Source organism: Stenella coeruleoalba (assembly GCF_951394435.1).
Source record: "Stenella coeruleoalba genome assembly, chromosome: 7".
NCBI classification, from domain to species: Eukaryota; Metazoa; Chordata; class Mammalia; order Artiodactyla; family Delphinidae; genus Stenella; species Stenella coeruleoalba.
Window position 1 is genome coordinate 91,129,132 of NC_137153.1, and position 22,940 is coordinate 91,152,071.

The 22,940-nt window shown below is 36.0% G+C and overlaps 1 protein-coding gene across 5 annotated transcripts in view; it reads right to left on the reverse strand.

The window, feature by feature from the left end:
* Nucleotides 1-22,940, reverse strand: part of ERP44 (endoplasmic reticulum protein 44) — a 95,163-nt gene that overhangs the window by 33,869 nt on the left and 38,354 nt on the right. For 4 of the 5 annotated variants that reach the window (XM_079928013.1, XM_079928012.1, XM_079928011.1 and 1 more), the window contains 3 exons: nucleotides 22,016-22,131; nucleotides 1,746-1,930; nucleotides 906-1,021 (listed from right to left, as the gene is read on the reverse strand). In XM_079928013.1, coding sequence (XP_079784139.1) covers nucleotides 906-1,021; nucleotides 1,746-1,930; nucleotides 22,016-22,115 — 401 coding nt within the window. In that variant the 5' untranslated portion in view covers nucleotides 22,116-22,131. The remainder of the gene's footprint in view (nucleotides 1-905; nucleotides 1,022-1,745; nucleotides 1,931-22,015; nucleotides 22,132-22,940) is intronic. The other variant, XM_079928014.1, reaches the window with a different exon arrangement.

Sequence of the window (22,940 nt, forward strand, 5' to 3'; positions counted from 1 at the left end):
CCGCGTATCGCAAAAAAAAAAAAAAAAAAAAGAAAAAGGACAGGGTAGTTGAGGGTCACATCCTTCAGAGATATTGAAGTGGATTAAGATTGAAAAAAGGCCACTGGATTTGTTAATTAAGAAGTCACTTCGTGACTGTGTAGACAGAAGTTTCTTTAGGGTAATGGAGGTAAAAGTTAGCTTCCAGGAGGTTAAGGTATTTTAACTGGTTAAAATATGAGAAATTCAAGGTAGCCAAGCAAAACTAATCTCTGAAAAAAAATTGAGAATGAAAAGAAAGAAATGAGATTATAGCTCAAGAGACAGAAGGGACAGATCAGGAAAGAGAATCATGTTTTTGGAAAAGGAAAGAGTTCATGAAAAGGGTCAGGTTGAAAACATGAGAAAGCAAGGACAACTGATGGATCAAAGCCCCAGAGGATTTTGAAGGGACAATTACAAGGAAACAAGTAAAGAGGTTAGCCGTGGAAAGGAGCATTGTTCCTCTGAGACAGGGAAGGCAGAAGAAAAGGTGGTGGAGAGCCAGAGATGAGTAAAGATGATGAAGTTCATGGTCATTAATGAGAAACACTGTGTTGTTTCAGTTTGGAAACCCCACAGGTTAATAAGCATTTTTTGTGACACAGGATAGTGTTAGTAAATGAGCTGAACAAAAGTATGAGAGTTAACCTGTCCAACCTTTTCCTCTTACCCACATTTTGAAATAGAATATAGTACAGAAAGAATAATTAACAGACTTAAACTCTTAGAAAGAGTCAGAGATAGGTGTAAAAATTGGTTGGTGACTTTAAGAGGACTGAGATAATCTTTGGAGAGGTCATCTTCAGAAAACGACCACACACAACAAGAATTTAACACGACAGCTGAGCTGACCCGACCCACTAACACACTCTCAGCCTACTTACCCAAATGCAGCTAGAAAGGCACAATCATCATGCAAAATATTTGCTACTCTTTCAAAAACTCTATAGTTTTCTGAATCCTTCTGCTCAAAATATCCAATGATATTTCTTTTGCTGCGCTGTAAAATAAAGTATGTAATTACTTTATAAACATATATAGTTCTTTAAGAATAATGTTATTGCATTTACCCAGCTGCTGTTCAATTATCTCCAAATGAAGTATGACTATAAATGCATAATTGGCTTTTAACACCTAGTCCAAAACTATTAAAGATTACATTAGGTTGAAAACAGTCTTAACTATCTAATAATTTAATCTAATAATTTCCTTCCAACATTTTATTTTAAAATTTCAAGAAATACATAACTGTTTAATCAGTGACAGTCCTTCCTAAATAAGATGACTAATTCTAAGATGTGTTAAAATAATACATCAATTCGTAATGTGTGACTGTTGGTAGAGACTCCACCGTGGGTCTCTCACACTTCTACATAAGGGTCTCCACTAAGCAAACTATGGAAACTTTGTGTATGCCTGACATTAACTTCTATTTCTTCATAATTCAGGCTACCCTTTACCCTCAATTAATTCAAATTAGTACAACTTTACTGTATTGCTATATACATTTTATCCAAAGGTTCAGTAAAATATTAGCATTTCCCTTGAGAATTAATTCAAGAAAAATTCAACTTGTTAAGTATGTGTGTGTGTGTGTATATATATATATATATAAAATCCACTGCAATGAAGTATAAGAAAATGCCAGATTCTTTGATTGCATAAGAATTTGTTTACATTAATCAGGCAGGCTTCATTTGATACAGCAAAAGTTAATGACTTACGTCAAGAGTGGTGACTTCTGCTAAGTCATGAAGTTCTTGAATGGGGTCACTTTTTTGTTGCCTGATGTAATCTGCAAGTGCTTTCACTGATCGCTGACCCCTGTATTCTCTCTTCATCATCATCCCATTACGAAACAATTTGAGGGTTGGGTATTTGCTTATCCTATATCTCTGGGCTATATCAGCTAAAAGAATGAAAAAAAAAAAAGTAACGTCACCCTCAAACTTAGTCTGAGTGGGCCCATTAGCCCAACAGTCAAAAATCTTACAGTTATTTAGGGAGAACATTTTGGTTCATATAATTCTTTTCCAGTATTAGAGAAAAAAAGAGTTTATACTGGTTAAGAGGCCAGGCTCCAGACATATATTACCTGGTTTAAATCCCAAAGCTATTTACTGTATGTGTGAACTTGTAAGGTGCATCAACTCTCCAGGCCTTAGTTTCTCATCTGTAGGGATAATAATTTCTACTACATAGAGTTGTTTTAAGGACTAAATGAGACAATACAAATGCATGACAGAGTAAACTCTAAATAAATGTCAGTATTATTATAGATACAGTCTAGAAAAAAATTGGAATGTACAAAATTCCAATTTTGAAAACAGTCATTCAAATCACTTTATGTTGTGAGGATCTCTTACAGTATTTAATAAAAGGGAATTAAATGTAAATTAAAATCACTCTTAAAGGCTAAAATCTAATATTAGATTCTTTGCTAGTAGAAGAATTTATAATCCCACATATGCAAATTTTGTGTAAGCTAATACAATTAAGAGCAAAACTCAGCAGTATACACTAAAAAAAAAATCCCTTTATTATGACCTATGGGTATACTCTCACACAAATCATTAAAATTAGGATTTATAGCCTCAAAATAAGAAACTAAGTAAAAATGTATGCTGATCTCACTTTTAGGAATGACAATTACTAAGATACTGACTCAATCAGAATGGAAAAGCCTTTAAATTTTTCTGCTGTTATTTCCAAGAGGTAGCAAATAGGAGAAATCAATGGTTTCTAGACATTGGTAAAGCTCGTATGGCATGCTAGTCACATGTATGAGAATGATAAAAGATACACTACATTTTTAGAGTGAAGGGGACCTGAGAGAGCACAAGTAGCTTAAAACAGATGAAAAAAAGAATTTTTTAAACTGAGTTTTAAAATGAGGGCAGAATTCTAAAACGGTGGCAAAAAAAAAAACAAACACACACACATGAAAATTCTCTAGCCCTACCTCCATTCCTAGTAGTTACAAAACAAAAACAAAACAAACAGAACTGCAATAAACTCTGTTAACCATCTTAATTTTCTAGGAGATTAGATGGTAGAAACAACTGTACCAGAGGGTATATATATATATATGTGTGCTGACAGTTTCACAGGTGTATACATAGGTCAAACTTAATTTGTACATTTTACAGTTAATTCTAGGTTAGCTATACCTCAAAAAAGATTTTTAAAAATCTAAATGAATACTGACTATACAAAACAACAACAATAATTATGCCTTATGGAGTTTGACACAAATTAAAATACATAATAACAACAACAACATATAAACTGGGGGAGGGGATGTAAGCAGAAGGTTAATGATTCTAAGTATTCTAAGGTCTACACACTGCCTAGGAAGAGCTAAAAATACTTATACTATTTCGATAAGTCAAGGTTGCATTTTTTCCTAAGATAAGAAATCAAAGAATACTAAAACGGTGTATTAGAAGTTAAGGATGGAATATGGGTTCTCAGAAGGGGGTTTGGAGAAAAGACTATGTAATTAAGATCACATAACACTTTGTTGAACTCCATGGAGGATTTATAAAGGGGAAATATACTTGACTATTAAAATTCTTTAAACAGAAGACAGATATGAGCAAAGAGACAGAAGCACTGGTCATACATGAGATCGAGGAGAATATTTTATTCACCAAATCACAGAAATCTGAAATAATATTAAGATACCTTAATATACAAGTATTTAAATAGACATTAATCTGTTTGGTTTAGGAGTTAATACTTTTTGAAGCAGAACACTAGTGGATATATCAGCCATAAGCCCTTTTTCAACCTGATAAATTAATGAGAAAACGTGTCTTTGAGTTGTCGTAAAAATGGTGGTTCTATTACCTGATCAAGGAATTAATTAGATTAAACTGGTACTAGAAATTCAGGGGTAAGAGTGGTTGTATAAGCAAGTAGAAGTCTTTTAAGATAAACAGAAGCACCTCTTATAAGGCAAAGGCCACAAAGGCTTAGGCTTAAACTACTTAGTAGAAAATCAGCCCAAAGAAATAGTAAGAAGTACGGAACTTTACCTTCCTAACTAAAAAACTCATTCAGTCACCAGAACACTACACACTGAAACCTAGCATACTGTAAAATGAATTTTTGCAGTGATATATAAATGGAAAAGGTTTTAATAAAAATGCTGTTAAAATTAGGTTAAATAGTTCTATAATACTAGCCAATGCTACAATGCTGTGGTCTGGAATGTGGAAAATGTCTTTTTAGAAGTTCCTATTTCCCCCAAATATCCATCAGTAGGAGACTGGTTAAATGAAGTACGGTACACCCATACAATGAAGTACTAGGCTGTTATATAAAGGAATGAAAACGATCTCTTTGTGCTGCTAAGGAGCAATCTCCAAGATACACTGTGTTAAGTGGAAAAAGCCAGGTGCAGAGAAAGAAATATGTGAAAGAAATATGGAGAAGAAACTTGGAAGATAAGTAGGAATATATATATGTATATATACGTGTGTGTGTGTGTGTATCTATCTATCTATCTATCTATATATCTTTACGATGCTACCTCCTCCAAAAAACAACATCAATGGAAGAGAATGGAAGGAGAAGTCAGGAATGGAATTCATATCTCCCTGACTATACCTTGGTTTTACAGTTTTGACTTGGGACCAAGGAAATGTTTAATAGTAAAACAAAATTAGATTAAAAAATTTTAATACTGTAATTGTTATTTTTAACTAAACACGCACAAATTATAGATAAAGCACACGAGTAATCACACTAGTGCTATTAAGAATCAAGATTTCAGCATAAGGAAAAAAGATACAAATATAAAATTGAGGGAATTAAGTAAAAACCCTGTAATATTTAGTTTGAATTGAAACTACTAGCAAAAATTCATGATCTGTTTTTCTCTTTCAAAAATACATATTTCTAAGCTCTTTCCACTGAGAGCTTCATTGGCTAATTCTACCAAATATTTAAGGAAGAAATAATTCCATTTCCACACAAACTTTTCTTGAAAATTGAAGAGAAGGAATTACATCCCAACTCATTCTGTGAGGCCAGCATTACCCTTATACAAAAACCAGACAAAGACATTATAAAAAAATTACAGACCAATATACCCAATAAACAAAATTAGAGGACCTACACTAGTGGACTTCAACACTTACTGTAAACCTACAGGAATCTAGACAGTGTGATAATGGCATAAACACAGACGATAGACAAATAGATCAATGGAAGAGAGTCCAGAAACAGACCCACATATACATGTAGAAGTGATTTTTGACAAAGGTGCAAAAGTAAAATCTAACTATATACTACTTATAAAATATACATCTAAACATAAGGATGCAAAAACTTTAAAATTAAAAGGATGGGAAAAAATATTCTATATAAAACTAATCAAACAAAATCTCATATAGCTATATTAATAGTAAATATGTACACATTAAGGCAAAAAGCATTACTACAGATCAAGAAGGTCCCTTCATACTAATAAAAAGTTCAATTCCCCACGCAGATGTAACAATTTTGAATTTCTATGTGTCAAATAAAAACCTAAAAATACATAAAGTAAAAAATGACAGAACTACAAGGAATATCTATAATCATGGTGGGAGATTATTATCATACCTCTTATAGCAACTGATATAACAAATAAAATCAATAAAATATAGAGAATTTGAACAACACAACTAAGAAACCAGAATTATTTGACAGATATATTATTCACTATCCCAAAGCTGCAACATACACATTTTTTGCAGGTATATATATCATATAAAAAACAAATCACAATGAATTTGTTGATGAATCACAAAAAAAGTCTCAACAACTTTCAAACGATTCAACTCATAATGAGAATAAAGTAACTTCTACACGCCATGGATCAAAGATGAAATTACAAAGGGAAACCGGAAAATATTTTGAACTGAATGATAATGAAAAATACATATCAGAACTTGCAGCGTGCAGCCAAAGCAATGCTTAGAATGAAATTTATAACATTAAAATGTATATGTTAGGGGGAAAAGGCTAAAAAACAAAAAAGTATTAATCTAAAAAAAATCATAAAAGAAAAACAAAGAAGAAAGGAGTGAATGAAAAAGATAAAAGTGGAAATTAATGAAGTGGAAAATAAATATACAATACAAAAAAAGCCAAAATCTGGTTCTTTGCAAAGACTAATATAATAAAATCAATAAAGCCCTGGAGAGACCAACCCAGAAAAAAAAAAAGAGAAAAAACACAATTTCAGGAATATAGCGGGAGTCTGCAACTCAGATAATAAGAGAATATTATCAATAACTTAATGATGGTATGGAGATTTTGATAAAATGCAAAAATTGTCACAAAAACCACAACTCACCAAACCAACACTAGAAAATATAACTGGTCCTAAAATTAAGGAAACTGAACCCATAATCCAAAGCCTTCTCACAAAGAAAACTCCATTCCTAGAAAACTTTACCAGCAAATTCTACCAAACATTTAAGGAGCCAATAATGCTATTTATACAACCATTCAGAGAAAACAAAAAGAGGGGACATTTCCCAAATATGAGGTCAACATAATCTTTCTGCCAAATCTGACAAGGAAATGATGAGAAAAGAAAAATACATGTTAGTCTCAATCAAGAACATAAGATGCAAAACTTAAAAAGAAAGTATTAAAGTGAATTTAGCACTGTGTACAGAAGATAATACATCACAAGCTGGATTTAGCCTAGCACTTCAGTTTAATGCTTGAAAATCAATCAGTGTAATTCATGACATTAACAGAATGAAAGAGAAAGGTTCTACTACTTCTCAAAAGAAACAGAAAAACATCTGGTAAAATCAACATCTACTCACACTTTAAAATTTTGTCAAACTAGGAATAGAAGGGAACTTCCTTAATTTAATAAAGGGTATCTAAATAAACAAATACCAAACAACTTGACAGTAAAACACTAAAAGCTATCCTGCTGATATCAAGAAAGAAATTAAAATGCTTGCCATCACTTCTACATAACACTGTACTGGAGTTCTTAGTGTAATAAGAAAAAGAAATAAATACACACACACACACACACACACACTGGTAAAGAATTAAAATGTCATTATTTGCAGACAATCTTACTGCGTTCACAGAAAACCCAAAAGAGGATCTACGAAAAGATTTCCACTTCCAAGCAGGATATAGTAGGTAGCAGAAATCTACTGCTTCTGCTGTGATGACTAGGAAAAAAAATGGCTTTTTTTTAAAGTCACATTAATTCCAGAAAGGAAAGGACCATTCCTAAGTAAGCAAAAGCTCACTCACTGGCATTTATTTTTCCGCTAGGTTTCCTATGCAATATTCCTTTTAGAAATTAAATCTGTAACTTGTGCAGATTTAGGGCCAAGGATTACACCTGCATAGGCAGAGGGAAAGAGAAATCAGTGAAGCTATTTATAGTACCTGGGCTGGAATGGTGGACTGAAAGGGACCCTGAAACACACAGGAAGTTTTCCCCAGAGGATATTTACTGAGTACAGGGGTGGCATAGGAAGCTGGGGATTGAGCTAAAAAGAGTAAAATCTCCCATGGCCTTGTAGTGCTTAGGAGATACTGTCTAATTGTATAAAGGCCTGCATCAGCATCAAACATACAACCAAGACATTTGCCAGATTTTGAAGCTGCCTAGGCAAGGAAGCATCTAGATGTTGAAAACACCATTAATTTTTAAGGCAAAGAGGAAGAAAGATATTGGTGACATATATGAGACAAATTATTAATATTCAGAATATATAAAGAACAGTTACAAAAGGACCATCAAAAAGATAAATGGGCTAAGATTATCAGTCAATTTATGAAAGAAACACAAATGGCCAATAAACATGTAAAAACACGCTCAGTTGTAATTAAGAAGTAACAAATTAAAATTACCAGAGAACACATTTGGCCCATCCTATCAGCAAAATAACAATAACTTTTTAAGAATTTTTTAAATCAATATTATCAAGCCCTACAAAGGGGAAATATATCCTACTAGGTCCAATTTAGGTGCACATTCAATGTTAATAAAGCTAAACCAGGGACTTCCCTGTTGGCGCAGTGGTTAAGAATCCACCTGCTAATGTAGGGCACACAGGTTCGATCCCTGGTCTGGGAAGATCCCACATGCTGCGAAGCAACTAAGCCCATGCGCCACAACTACTGAGGCTGCGCGTCACAAATACTGAGCCCATGCACCACAACTACTGAAGCCCACGTGCCGCAAATACTGAAGCCAGCGCACTCTAGGGCCTGTGTGCCACAACTACTGAGGCCGCATGCTGCAACTACTGAAGACCGCACATCTAGAGCCTGTGCTCCAGAACAAGAGAAGCCACCAGAATGAGAAGCCCGCGCACAGCAACAAAGAGTAGCCCCTGCTCACTGCAACTAGAGAAAGCCCGCGTGCAGCAATGAAGACCCAATGCATCCAAGAAAAAGAAAAAAAGCTAAACTAGACTAGCTGGTGCCTGATTTGCCAAGGAATTTAATCCCCAAAGGATTTGGCAGAAAAAATATGCAATAGACCCAGAAAGAAATGAACTAGTGTAAGACGAAACATCCATTTTCTATTTGTGGCCTAAGGATCAGTATGAAATTGGACAGCAAGAGGCACTGCTAGAGATAATATAATGCTTTCAACTTCCTTAACTTGGTGAATTAGTGGGCATAATCAGAAAACAGTGTGCTAATAGCAAATACGCATAAACTGGAAGTGAAATAAATAAAGCTACAGATGGACTCCAGCGAGTCTTAAGTGCTAAATTAATGGTATTTGAATTTTATCCTACATGTGATAAGAAGACACTGAGCAGCAAAGCTGGGCTTTAAAAATATTCACCTAACAGTGGTAGAGAACCAGGGAAACTAGTAAGGAAGTCACTATAATAGTCCTGGAGAAATAAGAGTCTGTTTACCAACTTAAAAGTACAACCTTTAGGTTGCCTTAAAATTCTAGTTATGGACAGAAAAAGATTTAACACTTAAAGACTATTAGAGGAATAGATACTTGCTTGCTTAATTCTCAAATAACATCATGACAGCAAGAATACTGCATAATGAAGTGGCTTTTAATTATTAAGAAGCAAAAACCTGGGACTTCCCAGGTGGCACAGTGGTTAAGAGTCTGCCTACCAATGCAGGGGACATGGGTTCAAGCCCTGGTCCAGGAAGATCCCACAAGCCGTGGAGCAACTGAGCCCATGTGCCACAACTACTGAGCCTGCGCTCTAGAGCCTGCGAGCCACAACTGCTGAAGCCCGCACACCTAGAGCCCATGCTCTGCAACAAGAGAAGCCACCGCAATGAGAAGCCCATGCACCACAATGAAGAGTAGCCCCAGCTCGCTGCAACTAGAGAAAGCCCGCGCATAGCAACGAAGACCCAACGCAGCCAAAAATACATAAAAATTAAAAAAAAAAAAAGAAGCAAAAACCTTAAAATTGGGCTTTCCTGGTGGTGCAGTGGTTAAGAGTCTGCCTACCAATGCAGGGGACATGGGTTCATGCCCCGGTCCAGGAAGATCCCACATACCGCGGAGCGGCTAGGCCCATGAGCCATGGCCGCTGAGCCTGCACGTCCGGAGCCTGTGCTCCGCAATGGGAGAGGCCACAACAGTGAGAGGCCCGCGTACCGAAAAAAAAAAAAAAAAAAAAAAACCTTAAAATTACATTGATCAATAATCTCAGACATAAAGGTGACTTTTTACAAGCTTTGGTCAAAAGTGATTTTAAGATAATTACAATGTGACATTTTGACAGTATAACAAAGAATGACTTAAGGGGTATAATAAATGGAGGGGTTTTTTATTATTATTAACTGGATGGATCAAATGTTAAAATGGATGTCAAAGAATTATAAATTTAAGAAGGTTAACATCTCGCTGACTGGAAAATTAGCACGTACTTTTGCTTCAGTGGTCACTTACTTTGCCTTGATGGGTTCTGCCTGCCAGCCTGCCTGCCTAATGCCCAGCAGGGTTCCAAATGGGAAAATGCCTCTCCTCTTGTCTCAGCAATGTCCCTCCCTGCTATGATTATCCATGTCAGATAGTAAAAGAGGCAGATGATTTCAACAGGAAGGTCTTACTGTTCTGGTTCCAGGATAAAGACCACTGCCGCCTATGTATCTTTTCCATTTCCAAACCATGCCCTTCCACAATGTGGTAAAAAACAAAAAAAAAAAAAAAAAAAGCAAAACAAAAACACAACAGCAAAATAAAACCCTAAACAGAAAAATTACAAACAAAGCCTATAAGCTTGCTCAGGATTCAGACTAAACCTGCTCATCCAAGTTCTATTTTATGCACATGAACTCTTCACTGTATATTTTCTCATTTTTTTTTTACTGAAATATAGTTGACATATAACATTGTATATAAATTTAAGGTGTACAACATGTTGATTTGCTACATTTCTATATTGCAATATTACAATATGATCCTCACTGTAGTGTTAGCACTCCTATCACTTTACATAATTATGATTTTTTTTTGTGGTGGGAATAATTAAGATCCACTCTCTTAGTAAGTTTGATGTTAATACAATATTGTTGTCTATAATTATTTTCTTATTCTTAATGTCTCATTTGTGTATAGCTCTTATAAAAACTTCTCAATTTCTAATGTGGAAGGTTCAAGTTGCATTGGAAGGCAGACAAGTGTGAGTAACTCTGGTATTTGGGAGCAAGTGCTGCCTAATTCAAGGACAATTACAAAGTACATTCCTAAAAATGTTAGTGGGAGTCAATGTTCTGCACTGGCCAGCAAATAATGTAAGAACGTCACTTGCTCAGTGCTATACAGCCTATAGCCACTGGAGGGCAGCACAGAACCTGGTCCCACCAGGGGCAGATGGATGGGACTTTCTACATCTAAGGCAGCATGACCACCAAGAGAGAGTGATGAATTCTACTCTCAAACTCTCCAAAAGAGGCTGCATAAGATTAGATAAAGTGATATCATGATCCATAGCTGAAGCAAAGGCAAGTTTTAATTGTGTGTGTGTGTGTGTGTGTGTAGAAATTTTGGGAAACAAAGACAATTACAAAAAACGGAAACAACCATTTGTAATCCAACCACCACTGGGGAAAACCACTATTAACATTTTGGTTATATCTTGCTGACTTTGAATAAAAGCTGCTTAACTAGCAGTTGACATGTTTCAATTGAGAAAAAATGAACTCTAAGGTTAGTCAAACAGTAAAGTCTCAGCATCAATACTTGCAGAATGGGTATGAGCAGCTTGGAAGAAAATTCTAGAAAAAGTAGAGTAACATTCTTTAATCAAGAGTGTTACCAACACTCTTAATGGCACAGAAGTCAATAAATATTGTGTGGAAAACCACAGAAATCAGTGACTCAGAAATGGTAAATGATTGCACAAGAGTCAGATTCTGAAAGTGAAACTGTTTCAGGATTACTTGAATAAATTCCTTTTAGGTACACAAATGAATGATATGACAAAAAAATCTGTATCTTAAGTAATTCTAAAATAGTTCTTATGATAGACATAAAAATCCTAAGTGATAAGAAAACATTGTGCTAGGGCTTCCCTGGTGGCGCAGTGGTTGAGAATTTGCCTGCTAATGTAGGGCACATGGGTTCGAGCCCTGGTCTGGGAGGATCCCACATGCCGTGGAGCAATTGGCCTGTGAGCCACAACTACTGAGCCTGCGCATCTGGAGCCTGTGCTCCGCAACAAGAGGGGCCGCCATAGTGAGAGGCCCACGCACTGTGAGGAAGAGTGGCCCCCGCTTGCCACAACTAGAGAAAGCCCTCGCACAGAAACGAAGACAAAACACAGCAAAAATAAATAAATTAATTAATAAACTCCTACCCCCAACATCTTCTTTTAAAAAAAAAAAGAAAACATAGTTCAATTTTTCTCAGTTTTTTTTTCAGTTACAGATAAAAGTGTGCCTTATAATCAGTGACAAGTAAACTTGACAAAATACTGCAAAAAATACTTTACCGTATGTTGAGAGGTAATGATATAACCTATTTAAAGTATTTAACAAAGCACCTATAAAACTAATAGTTCATAAATGCTGGCTACTATTTATCCATCCATCTATTCAATAACTATAAATAAACACAGATAATGTGCTAGACACCCCAATCCAGTGCTAGGGATAGAGGGGTAAAAAGATAAGGTTCTTGCTCTTATAAAGCTTACATTTTATCATTATTGTTATTATCATTAATATTACTACTGCTGCTGCTGCTACTTCTAATTGTTTCCACAGACTAGAATCTTAAATGAAATTCTTAAAACTCTTAAATGTATAATACATGTAACAAAAAGATATACCAGTTTGGATTCCCTAAGATCAGTATAAAAGAAATCCTCTAATAAGTCCATAATAAATATGTCTTCACCAGAGATGTAGAGATTCCTTTCATGGGACCCCCAGCTGGGAGAAACTAAAAGGGCAATTGTCAGATCTGTGACAAATATGAAACACAGTACCCGTCCTCTGCAGGATAAGTGGGGACACAGCGGCAAATGCTCTCTGGGCTGTAGGAGGGAGCTGCTCCTCTATGTGTAACTTGAGTCTGTCTCTTCAATTGCCCTGACTTCCTTTTCCTTTTTCTCTTCCTCTACTTCTCTTCTACTTTGTCTGTTCCCTACCTTAAATACAACAGATGGAGAACTTAGGGGCTTAGGAGGTGAACTAAATTTTACCACTAGATGAGGGTTTTTCAAGCTACAAGATTTACACTGGGATTTCAAAAAAATATAGCTAAGCTTAAATAGTTGGAAGCTTCCTGATGTCATTCCAGCAACAGTCTAAGTTTAAAATTCTCTTACAGTTTCCAACCTTTTTGGAGGAAGGCGGTAGAGTGGGGAAGGGAAATCAAAGCTGCTGCAAGCAGCTCATACACAGAAACAAAAGGGCTGACTGAGTGAAATGAGCCTGTTATATCCACTCTTGCCTTCTCTCCTTCTCCAGTTCCAAGTTCTCGGCCTATTTACCTGAACCTTTCATCAAATAAAGTCCTAGGAAGGGCATATAACGAAGTGAGATAAAGGTAGGGCAGAAAGCACTCCATGGGATGCTGCTACGTGGAAGAGACAGAGATAGAAAGAAATGCGGGCAGCAAACATAGAACTATGTACTGAGATAACTTTTCCTGATCAACTAGTAAACTGGCGTAGAGGACAACTCCAAAAGGAGGCCCAGCAGGTTCTAAGGGATGAGTACATGCATTGCCTCCCACAGGGGCTGCTTTGAAAATACTCGGCATGTTTTATGAAAATTAGTGCCATTACATTTTTATATTGTTATGTAATTATGTTGTTTGTTTCTTCACTTTATGGTCTCACCTCATCCTCAATTCTTAAGCAGTGCTGATAAAGAAAAAAACTATAACACCACACTGGCAGAAATTCCCAAACGCACGACAATATACCAGATTTGTGGCTAAGATAGACAGACTCACAACTAAATTCAGACATGTGTCACACCTCAGTTCGAGCTTGCAAAATGTTAAGAAGCAATACATAGTCATTAAAGATTTTAAAAATTCAATGCAAGCAAAGGATGGCTCATTCATTTTGCCACATTAATTTCTTCCAGGAACCTTGTTGGGTTTTATCAAGTCTTTTAGCATTTATTGATAGGATAAGCTGGTTTTCCCCATTTTAGATACTGATGGGATTTATTCTATTTCCTAACATTAAGCCATCTTTGTGTTACTGGCATTCTACTTGGTAATGGGAGAATCTTCACAAAAGGTACATCTACCTTCCATAGTACCCAGTGGTAATGCAGACGTGCTGCTGTCCAGGAGATGGCAACTTATGAGAGAGGGCAGTTCATGACCAACAAAATGCCTTCAACTGCCATGCCTGCACACAGGAGGTTTTCACTAAGAAATCGAGACAGCCACAGAGAGAACCAGGGCTCAGTTTCCAAAAGCCATCAAGTGGCTCTAAGTATTCCTCAAAATGCCAGTAAAAGTCTATCCAAGGAAATTCTCTTTAAATTCAATAATCATGTTGAAGGTTACTTATCATAGTGAAAGTTACAGAAATTACAATTAACAGTATCACAGTACACCTGTATAGTACAGATTTCAAGCTTCTTTCACACATATTCTCTCAAAAACTCTAAAGCAACAAGGCGCTCCTCCCTCTTTTCCAAACCAGACAAATTACAGGTTCAGTGACTTTTTATAACAGCTTTCTATTTTGAAAATTTTCAAACTTAAAAAAAGATGAAAAAGTAATATAATGAGCACCTGTATGCCCTCACCTGGATTTAACATTTTACCACATTTGGTTACCATATCCCTCTTTCTCACCACACACACACACACACACACACACACACACAGACACACACACTTTTTATGGTGAGTCCTAAATCAAGTTTAGCAATTTTTTTGTTTTTTTAGATAACTTGCCCAACTGTATATGACTTAGTAAGTAGTAGGCCTCTGGTACCAGAACAAAGGATTCTACCTTAGTAGAGGGTTGGGCCACACAGTATAGAAACAATAATACCACATATAAGTAACTACATTTTTGTTTATATACTGACCCAGTAGGGATAACTTAAACAGACTATTACATTATTCATAACAAACATTTTGTCTTTTTTTTTTTTTTGGCCATGCAGCGCAGCATGCTGCATCTCAGTTCCCTGAACAGGGATCGAACCAGCACCCCCTGCAGTGGCAGCGCAGAGTCTTAACCACTGGACTACCAGGGAAGCCCCCTTGAGTCATTTTTATGCAGGAACTGGGTGAGTTCTCAGTTTCTATGAGAAACCTCAATTTAAATTACTTTACTTTGACCTTCAAAATAGTATAGTTACCTGATAAAAGCTGTATACTGCTGGTGACAAGTCTGGCTCCCCCCATTTACTATGTAACCTTGGTAAATCACTCAGCCTCTCTAAGTCTTTCAGTGTCTTCATCTATAAGATGATAATATACTCCAGCTCTCTGAAAGTCCAATGTTCATTACCACCTCAGAAACTTCACACCTACTCCTCCATTTGTCTGAAACACTTTTCTTCCCTTTTTTCCCTTAAAAACTCCTACTCTTGGGCTTCCCTGGTGACGCAGTGGTTGAGAGTCCACCTGCCGATGCAGGGGACACGGGTTCGTGCCCCAGTCTGGGAAGATCCCACATGCTGCTGAGCGGCTGGGCCCGTGAGCCATGGCCGCTGAGCCTGCGCTTCCGGAGCCTATGCTCTGCAACGGGAGAGGCCACAACAGTGAGAGGCCCACATACCGCAAAAAAAAAAAACAAACAACTCCTACTCTTCCTTCAGGTCTTGTATCATTGCCTCAAGAGAGGACCTTCCTATGCCCCTAGACTAAGTCAGACTTATTATCTCATAGCACCCAAAACCTTCCCTTCAAAACAGTTATCCCAATAAGCAATTGTGTATTTATTGCTCTTGCCTTTCTGGGTGTGTTTGGCTCACTGCTATATCTCTAGAACCTCCCACACTGCATTCTAAAGGGCAGGCATATTAAAAAAAATGTTGTGGAATAAATGCATAACAGTATCTCAGTGAAGATAACTGAAATAATACATTCAAAAAGCATGCCTAACTCCAAGTAAGCACTACATCAACAATAGTTTTTCCCAGCAATTTGACTAGAAACTTTTTACAAGACCTTTTCCAAGAAATAACACTATTACTATGAATGGAAGTTCTGGGTGACACACTGAGCCGGAAACAAGAGAGACAGACTTAAGTATCAGAAGGCAGGACAGAGTGGGTTGCCACAATGCCAGACAGGTGATTAATAAGAACACATATGTGAGCAGGATGATATCTTGATTCTGAGGTCACCTTCTGGTTCTGCTAGGAAGCTTCATAGAGAACTTCTGCCTGACAGAAACTAATCCTGAAGCAGCAAGTAGGTACACTTGGCTGGAAAGAATACTGTAAGGAAATAAAGACCGTAAGTAGTAAAACTTTTTATTTGCAAACAGTATAATTGCCTAAGTAGAAAATCCTATGGGATCTACATAAAACTTATTAGAACTAATAAGTACCAGTGTACAAGATCATTATACAAAAATCAATTGTATTTCTATATACTAGCAACAAACAACAGAAATAAAAATTTGAGTTTTAACAAATGTACCATGGTAATGTAAAATGTCAACATTAGGGTAAAGTGAGTAAGGAGTACAAGGGAACTCACCGTATTATCTTTGCAACTTCTCTGTATCTCTACATTTGTTCCAAAAATAAAAAGTTTATTTTAAAAATATCATTTACAACAGCATCAAAAAATAAATAGTGATAAATATGACAAAGATGTGAAAGACATGTAGACTAAAACATTGCTGAAAACTGCAAAACATTGCTAAGAGAAATTGAAAAGACCTAAATAAATGGGGAGATATACAATGTTCATGAATTAGAAGATTCAATAGTGTCAAAATGACAGTTCTCCACAAAGTGGTCTAAGGATTCAAAGTAATCCCAATTAAAATCCCAGCAGTCTTCCCCCCCAACACCCCCTTTGGCTAAAAATTAACAAGCTGATTCTAAAAGTCATACAGAAATCCAAAGCAACTACAGTAACCAAACCACTTTGAAAAAAATTGCAAAGTTGGAAGATTTACACTAATGACTTCAAGACTTATTTATAAAGCTACAGTAATCTAGAAAGTGTGGTATTGGTGTAAACATAGACAAATAAACAAATAAATCATAGACAAATATATCCAGTACAGAATAGAGACTAGAAATAGATCCATATATATATGGTCAGTTGATTTTAACAAAGATGCAAAGTTAGTTATTGAAGAAAGGATAGTCTTTTCAATAAATTATGTCAGAACAACTTGATAACTATTTGCAAAAAATGCATTCCAATCCATACATTGTGCCACATGTAAAAATTAACTCCAAATGCATAATAGACCTAAATGTAAAACTTCACACTATAAAATGTATGAAAGAAAACATAGCAGAAAATCTTTGTGATCTTGGGTGAGGCAAAGATTTCTGAGATACAGAATTTAAAAATATAATCCATTTTGTAAAAGGACAAATTGTACTCCATCAAAATTAAGAATATATGCCCTTCAGAAGATACTCTCAAACAAAACTGGAGATCTCACACTTCCTGATTTCAAAACTTATTACAAAGCTACAGTAATAAAAGCAGTGTGGTACTGGCATAAAGATAGACATATTGACCAATGGAACACAACAGAGAGCCCAGAAATAAACCCTCACATATATGGTCAAATGAATTTTGACAAGGGTGTCAAGTCATTCAATAGGGAAAGGACAGTCCATCAACAAATGGTGTCAGAAAAGCTGAATGTACACAAGCAAAAGAACGAAACTGGATCCTTACCTTGCACCATATACAAAAATTAATTTGAAATGGGTAAAGACCTAAACATACCACCTAAATGATTAATACTTTAAAAAGAAAATAGGGGAGAAAAGATTCATGACATTGGAGTCGCAATAATTTCGTGGATATGACACCAAAAGTAAAGGCAACAAATGTAAAACCAGATTAACTGGACGTCAAAATTTAAAACTTCTGTGCAAAGGACATAATCAACAGAGTGAAAAGGCACCCTATGGAATGGAAGAAAATATTTATAAATCCTATTATCTGATAAAAGGTTAATGTCTAGAATATACAAAGAACACCTACAACTCAACAACAAAAAATAAACGGATTAAAAAATGAGCAAAGGACTCAAACAGATTTTTCACCAAAGAAGGTATACAAATGGCCAAGAAGGACATGAAAAGATGCTCAACATTACTAATCACTAGGGAAATGCAAATCAACACCAGGATGAAATATCACTTCACACCGTTTAGGATGGCTGTTATCTCAAAAACAGAAAATAAGCGTTGGCAAGGATGTGGAGAAATTAGAACCCTTGTGCACTGCTGGCAGGAATATAAAAGTTGGTACAGCTGCTTTGGAAAGCAGTATTGTGATTCCTCAAAAATTAAAAAATAGAACTATCATATGATCCAGCAATTCCACTTCTGGGTATACATCTGAAGGAAATGAAAACAGTATGTTGAAGAGATATCTGCACCCCTATGTTCACAGCAGCATTATTTACAATAGCTAGGACATGGAAACAACCTAAGTGTCCATCGATGGATAAATGGATAAAGAAGTTGTAGGATAGCCATACAACAGAATATCATTCAGCCATCACACGGAAGGAAATTCTGACACACGCGACAACACGCAAGTACCTTCAGGACATTATGCTAAGTGAAATAAGCCTGCCACAAAAAGACAAATGTTGTATGATTCCACTTTTACCAGGTATCTAGAATAGTCAAACTCATAGAAAAATAAAGAGGAATGGTGGTTACCAGGAACTACGGGGAGGGGGAAATAGGGAGTTGTTTAATGAGTATAGCATTTAAGTTTCACAAGATGAAGTTCTGGGGACTGGTTGTACAGCAGTGTGAATATATTTAATGTTACTGAACTGTACAATTAAAAATGGTAAAGATGGTAAATTTTATGCTCTGTGTATTTTAGCACAATTAAAGACACTCTTAAGAGAGTAAAATGGGAGAAAAAGATCTGCAAATTACACATGTAAAAGAGAACTTGTATAAAGAGTTCTCAAAACCCAGTAAGAATTTATTATAAGAAATTATTACACCTGTTAATAATTTAACAGATCTGATAAATTAAAAAGACTGACCATACCAAATGTTGGCAAGAATATGGAACAACTTGAACACTCATACACTGCTAGTAGATGTGTAAAATAATACAAGTACTTTGGAAAACAGTTTGGCAGTTTCTTAAAAAGTTAAATATACACCTACCATAAGACCCATATATTTCACACCTAGGTTTTTGCCCAGGATAAATGAAAACATGTGTATAGAGGGTTGTATCTGAATGTTCATAGCAGCTTTATTTATAATAGCCCGAAAATGGAAACAACCCAAATGTCTGTCAAGAGGTGAACAGTTAAACAAATTATAGTATATAGCCATACAATGGAATGCCACTCAATAATAAAAATGAATAATACATGTAACCATCTCAAAATAACCATGCTGAGTCAACAACAACAACACACACACACACACACACAAAGAACATATGATGTATGATTTCACTTATATAAAATCCTAGAAAATACAAACTAGTCTATAGTAACAGAAAGCAGTTCCATGGCCCCCTGAGGATTGACAGGGGAAGAGAGGGACCACAAAGGAGCACAAGCAAAATCTGGGGGATGACAGATATGTTGACATCTTGACTGTGATCACGGTTTCACAGCTGCATACATGTGTCAAAACATTAAATTGTATAATTTAAGCTTGTACAGTTTATTATATGTCAATTATACTTCAATAAATCTTTTCTTTTTTTTTAAAAGCAAATCCTACCAAAGAACAATGTGCCTAACAGGCATTTCTCTCCAGACCACAGGACTCTTACGGTCCTTCCAGTTCAAAACCTCTATAATTCAACTGGCACATGAGGGGTTACCCAAAGTACAGTCTGTCATACAATCTCAAAGAAAGAGTGGAAAACATGAACAAATCATCAGGAAGGATTTCATAATGTCACTTTAAAAAGTGAAGAATTACACAGAAGGGAAAAAATATTTAGGGAAAATACACAATGTCTCAGATATAACTTTCATTAGTAAAAAACTAATTTTGTAGATATCTCTGGTGGATCAAAAAAACATCTTAACTATGGCTATTTACTCCCATAAAAAGAGAACTTAATTACTAGCAATGATGTCAGATTTATCTCATATGTTAATATGTCTAGAAGTAGAATAAATGATATGTATTGTTCAACAATAGTTAATTTTTCTTTCTAATAACTGTAAGCTTGAGAGCATAATTTCAGATCTTATACTCCAAATTCAGTGGAAAGTAGGCACTGTTGTCTGAACTTTAATGTCTAATTAAATACATAAAGAATAGAAAAATCTGAAATGAGAGTCCAAACCAAAAACATCATGTTCTCTGTCAGTGAAAGGTGGGAGGAAAGATGCAGAAAGCAGTGTGGAAATGCAGGCCATGCTTGCACTGACAACCTTTTATTGCTCCCTTCATTGTATCTAGTTATGAACCGCAGCAGATAGAAATGTGGGGTATGGCTTAGAAGATTTTGAAATGCTCTGCTGTTAGCCGTTTCTGGGATTTTTTTACCAGAAAATCCCCAAAACGTTTGTCGAATTGAACAGAAAAGAAGCAAATAGGTCTAGGAAGGCATTTGGTCAGGAGTTCTGGATTCTCAGCCTGCCATGACTAGACAGTAGGCTGTATGACATTGGTTAAGCCACTTTATTTCCATTTCCTCATCAGCAAAGTGAAAAGTTAGTGTACACACACACACACACACACACACACACAGAGAAATTCTACTTGTCAGGTGAAATGTAAAGGATAGGAAATTTGCACAATGGGAGTTTTCCATAATTCAGGACAACTTATCAATAACTCAATGCAACAAGCTTTCACTTTTTTATTTTTTTTTTTAATTGGAGTAAAATTGCTTTACAATGTTGTGTTGGTTTCTGCTGTACAGTGAAGTGAATCAGCTATATGTATACCTATACCCCCTCCCTCTCAGACCTCCCTCCCACTGCCCTCCATCCCACCCATCTAGGTCGTCACAGAGCACCAAGCTGAACTCCCTGTGTTATACAGCGGGTTCCCAGTAGCTATCTATTTTACACATGGTAGTGTATTTATGTAAAACCTAATCTCCCAATTTGTTCCACCCTCCCCTTCCCACCCTGTGTCCACATGTCAATTTTCTACATCTACATCTCTATTCCTGCCCTACAAATAGGTTCATCTGTACCATTTTCCTAGATTCCACATATATGCGTTAATATATGATATTTGTTTTTCTTCACTCTGTATGACAGACTCTAGGTCCATCCACATCTCTATAAATGACCCAATTTTGTTCCTTTTTATGGCTGAGTAATATTCCATTGTATATATGTTACCACATCTTCTTTATCCATTCATCTATCGTTTGACATTTAGGTTGTTTCCATGTCCTGGCTATTGTAAATAGTGCTGCAATGAACACTGGGGTACATGTGTCCTTTTGAATTCTGGTTTTCTCAGGGTATATGCCCAGTAGTGGGATTACTGGGTCAAATGGTAGTTCTATTTTTAGTTTCTTAAGGAATTTCCATACTGTTCTCCACAGTGGCTGTATCAATTTACATTCCCACCAACAGTGCAAAAGGGTTCCCTTTTCTCCACACCCTCTCCAGTATTTATTGTTTGTAGATTTTTTGATGATGGCCATTCTGACTGGTGTGAGGTAATACCTCATTGTAGTTTTGATTTGCATTTCTCTAATAATTAGTGATGCTGAACGTCTTTTCATGTGCCTCTTGGCCATCTGTATGTCACACACACACACACACACACACACACAGAAATTCTACTTGTCAGGTGATACATAAAGGATAGGAAATTTGCACAATGGGAGTGTTCTGTAATTCAGGGCAACTTACCAATAACTCATTGCAACAAACTTTTAATCGTAACTACAGCAAATTACACCTCAAAGACAGTCTAAGACAATCTTAGTATAATCTTTTAAACAACAGAAACCACCCCAAAGTCTGAGATCGTTTTATCTGAAATTACTACAAATAGTATTTTTGCATGATTCTAAAACTAACAGAAATCCTTTTCTTTCCTAAAACTATATTTCCATTTTATTTATTGATTTTGGTATTTGCTTTGGTAGAAAACCAAAATGATTTACTACCTCTATGCTTGCACTACTATATTTTAATGAAAAAAAATTTTTTAATCCCTCACACAGGCAGAATGGAAAGTAGTGTTTTAAGTACAAAAAGATTAAATATTAACATTTTAACCAAGGTCACTAGAACATTTTGGCTTGTTCTCTACTTAAAACAGAGCATTAAAAAAAAAAAAAGTGTGTGTGTGTGTAGGAGAGGTGGGGACAGGACAGTTTCTTCCAGACTTCCTATAAGGTACTTACAGTGCTGATCACAATCAACTCTGGCAAACACTACTTGATTTTCATTTGGATATTCTTCCTTAATGACATTGGAAGCTTCCTCAAAAATTGGGTGCAACATCTGGCTGAAACGACACCTATGCACAGAGGAGGATACCAATTAAAACTGAAAATCAGAAGCAATAAAATTTTATTGATATTTCTGTTGTTATCCATTCATATTTAGCATATAACAATAAACAGAATTAACAGTCACACTGTTAATTCAGGAATCCTGATGTCATTCATTGGAGAGGAAAACAATTTTGAATTCAAAGACTATTCCATTTCAAAGACTGGACAAATAATTTAAAGATTCTGGTTTTTTCCACTGGAAGAAAATGGCCAATATTATGGAGCACAAAGCTAAGGACCTCTCACAGCGGCAATGAAACAAGTCTGAAATAAGCCCTCTAAGATGTATCTACTTGGACGTGTAACTACTAAGACTCAGGCATTTATGAAGGAAATTCGTTTTCTCCAAATAACATATTTTTAGACTACAAAATCTTTAAAATGGTAAGTTTATTGCAAATATTAGACTGATTCACCTGACAAGTTCCGTCAAATCTCATAGGCAAGTTAGCATACTAAATAAATAAGTTTTACAAAAATGATATATGGGGGCTTCCCTGGTGGCGCAGTAGTTGAGAGTCTGCCTGCCGATGCAGGGGATGCGGGTTCATGCCCTGGTCTGGGAGGATCCCACATGCCGCAGAGTGGCTGGGCCCGTGAGCCATGGCCACTGAGCCTGCGCGTCCGGAGCCTGTGCTCCGCAACGGGAGAGGCCACAACAGTGAGAGACCCGTGTACCGCAAAAAAAAAAAAGATATATGGTATAGAGTGAATTTCCCCCTCAAAATTTACCTCTGGTTAAAATGGGCTTTTGTATCTATAAACTCTTAAA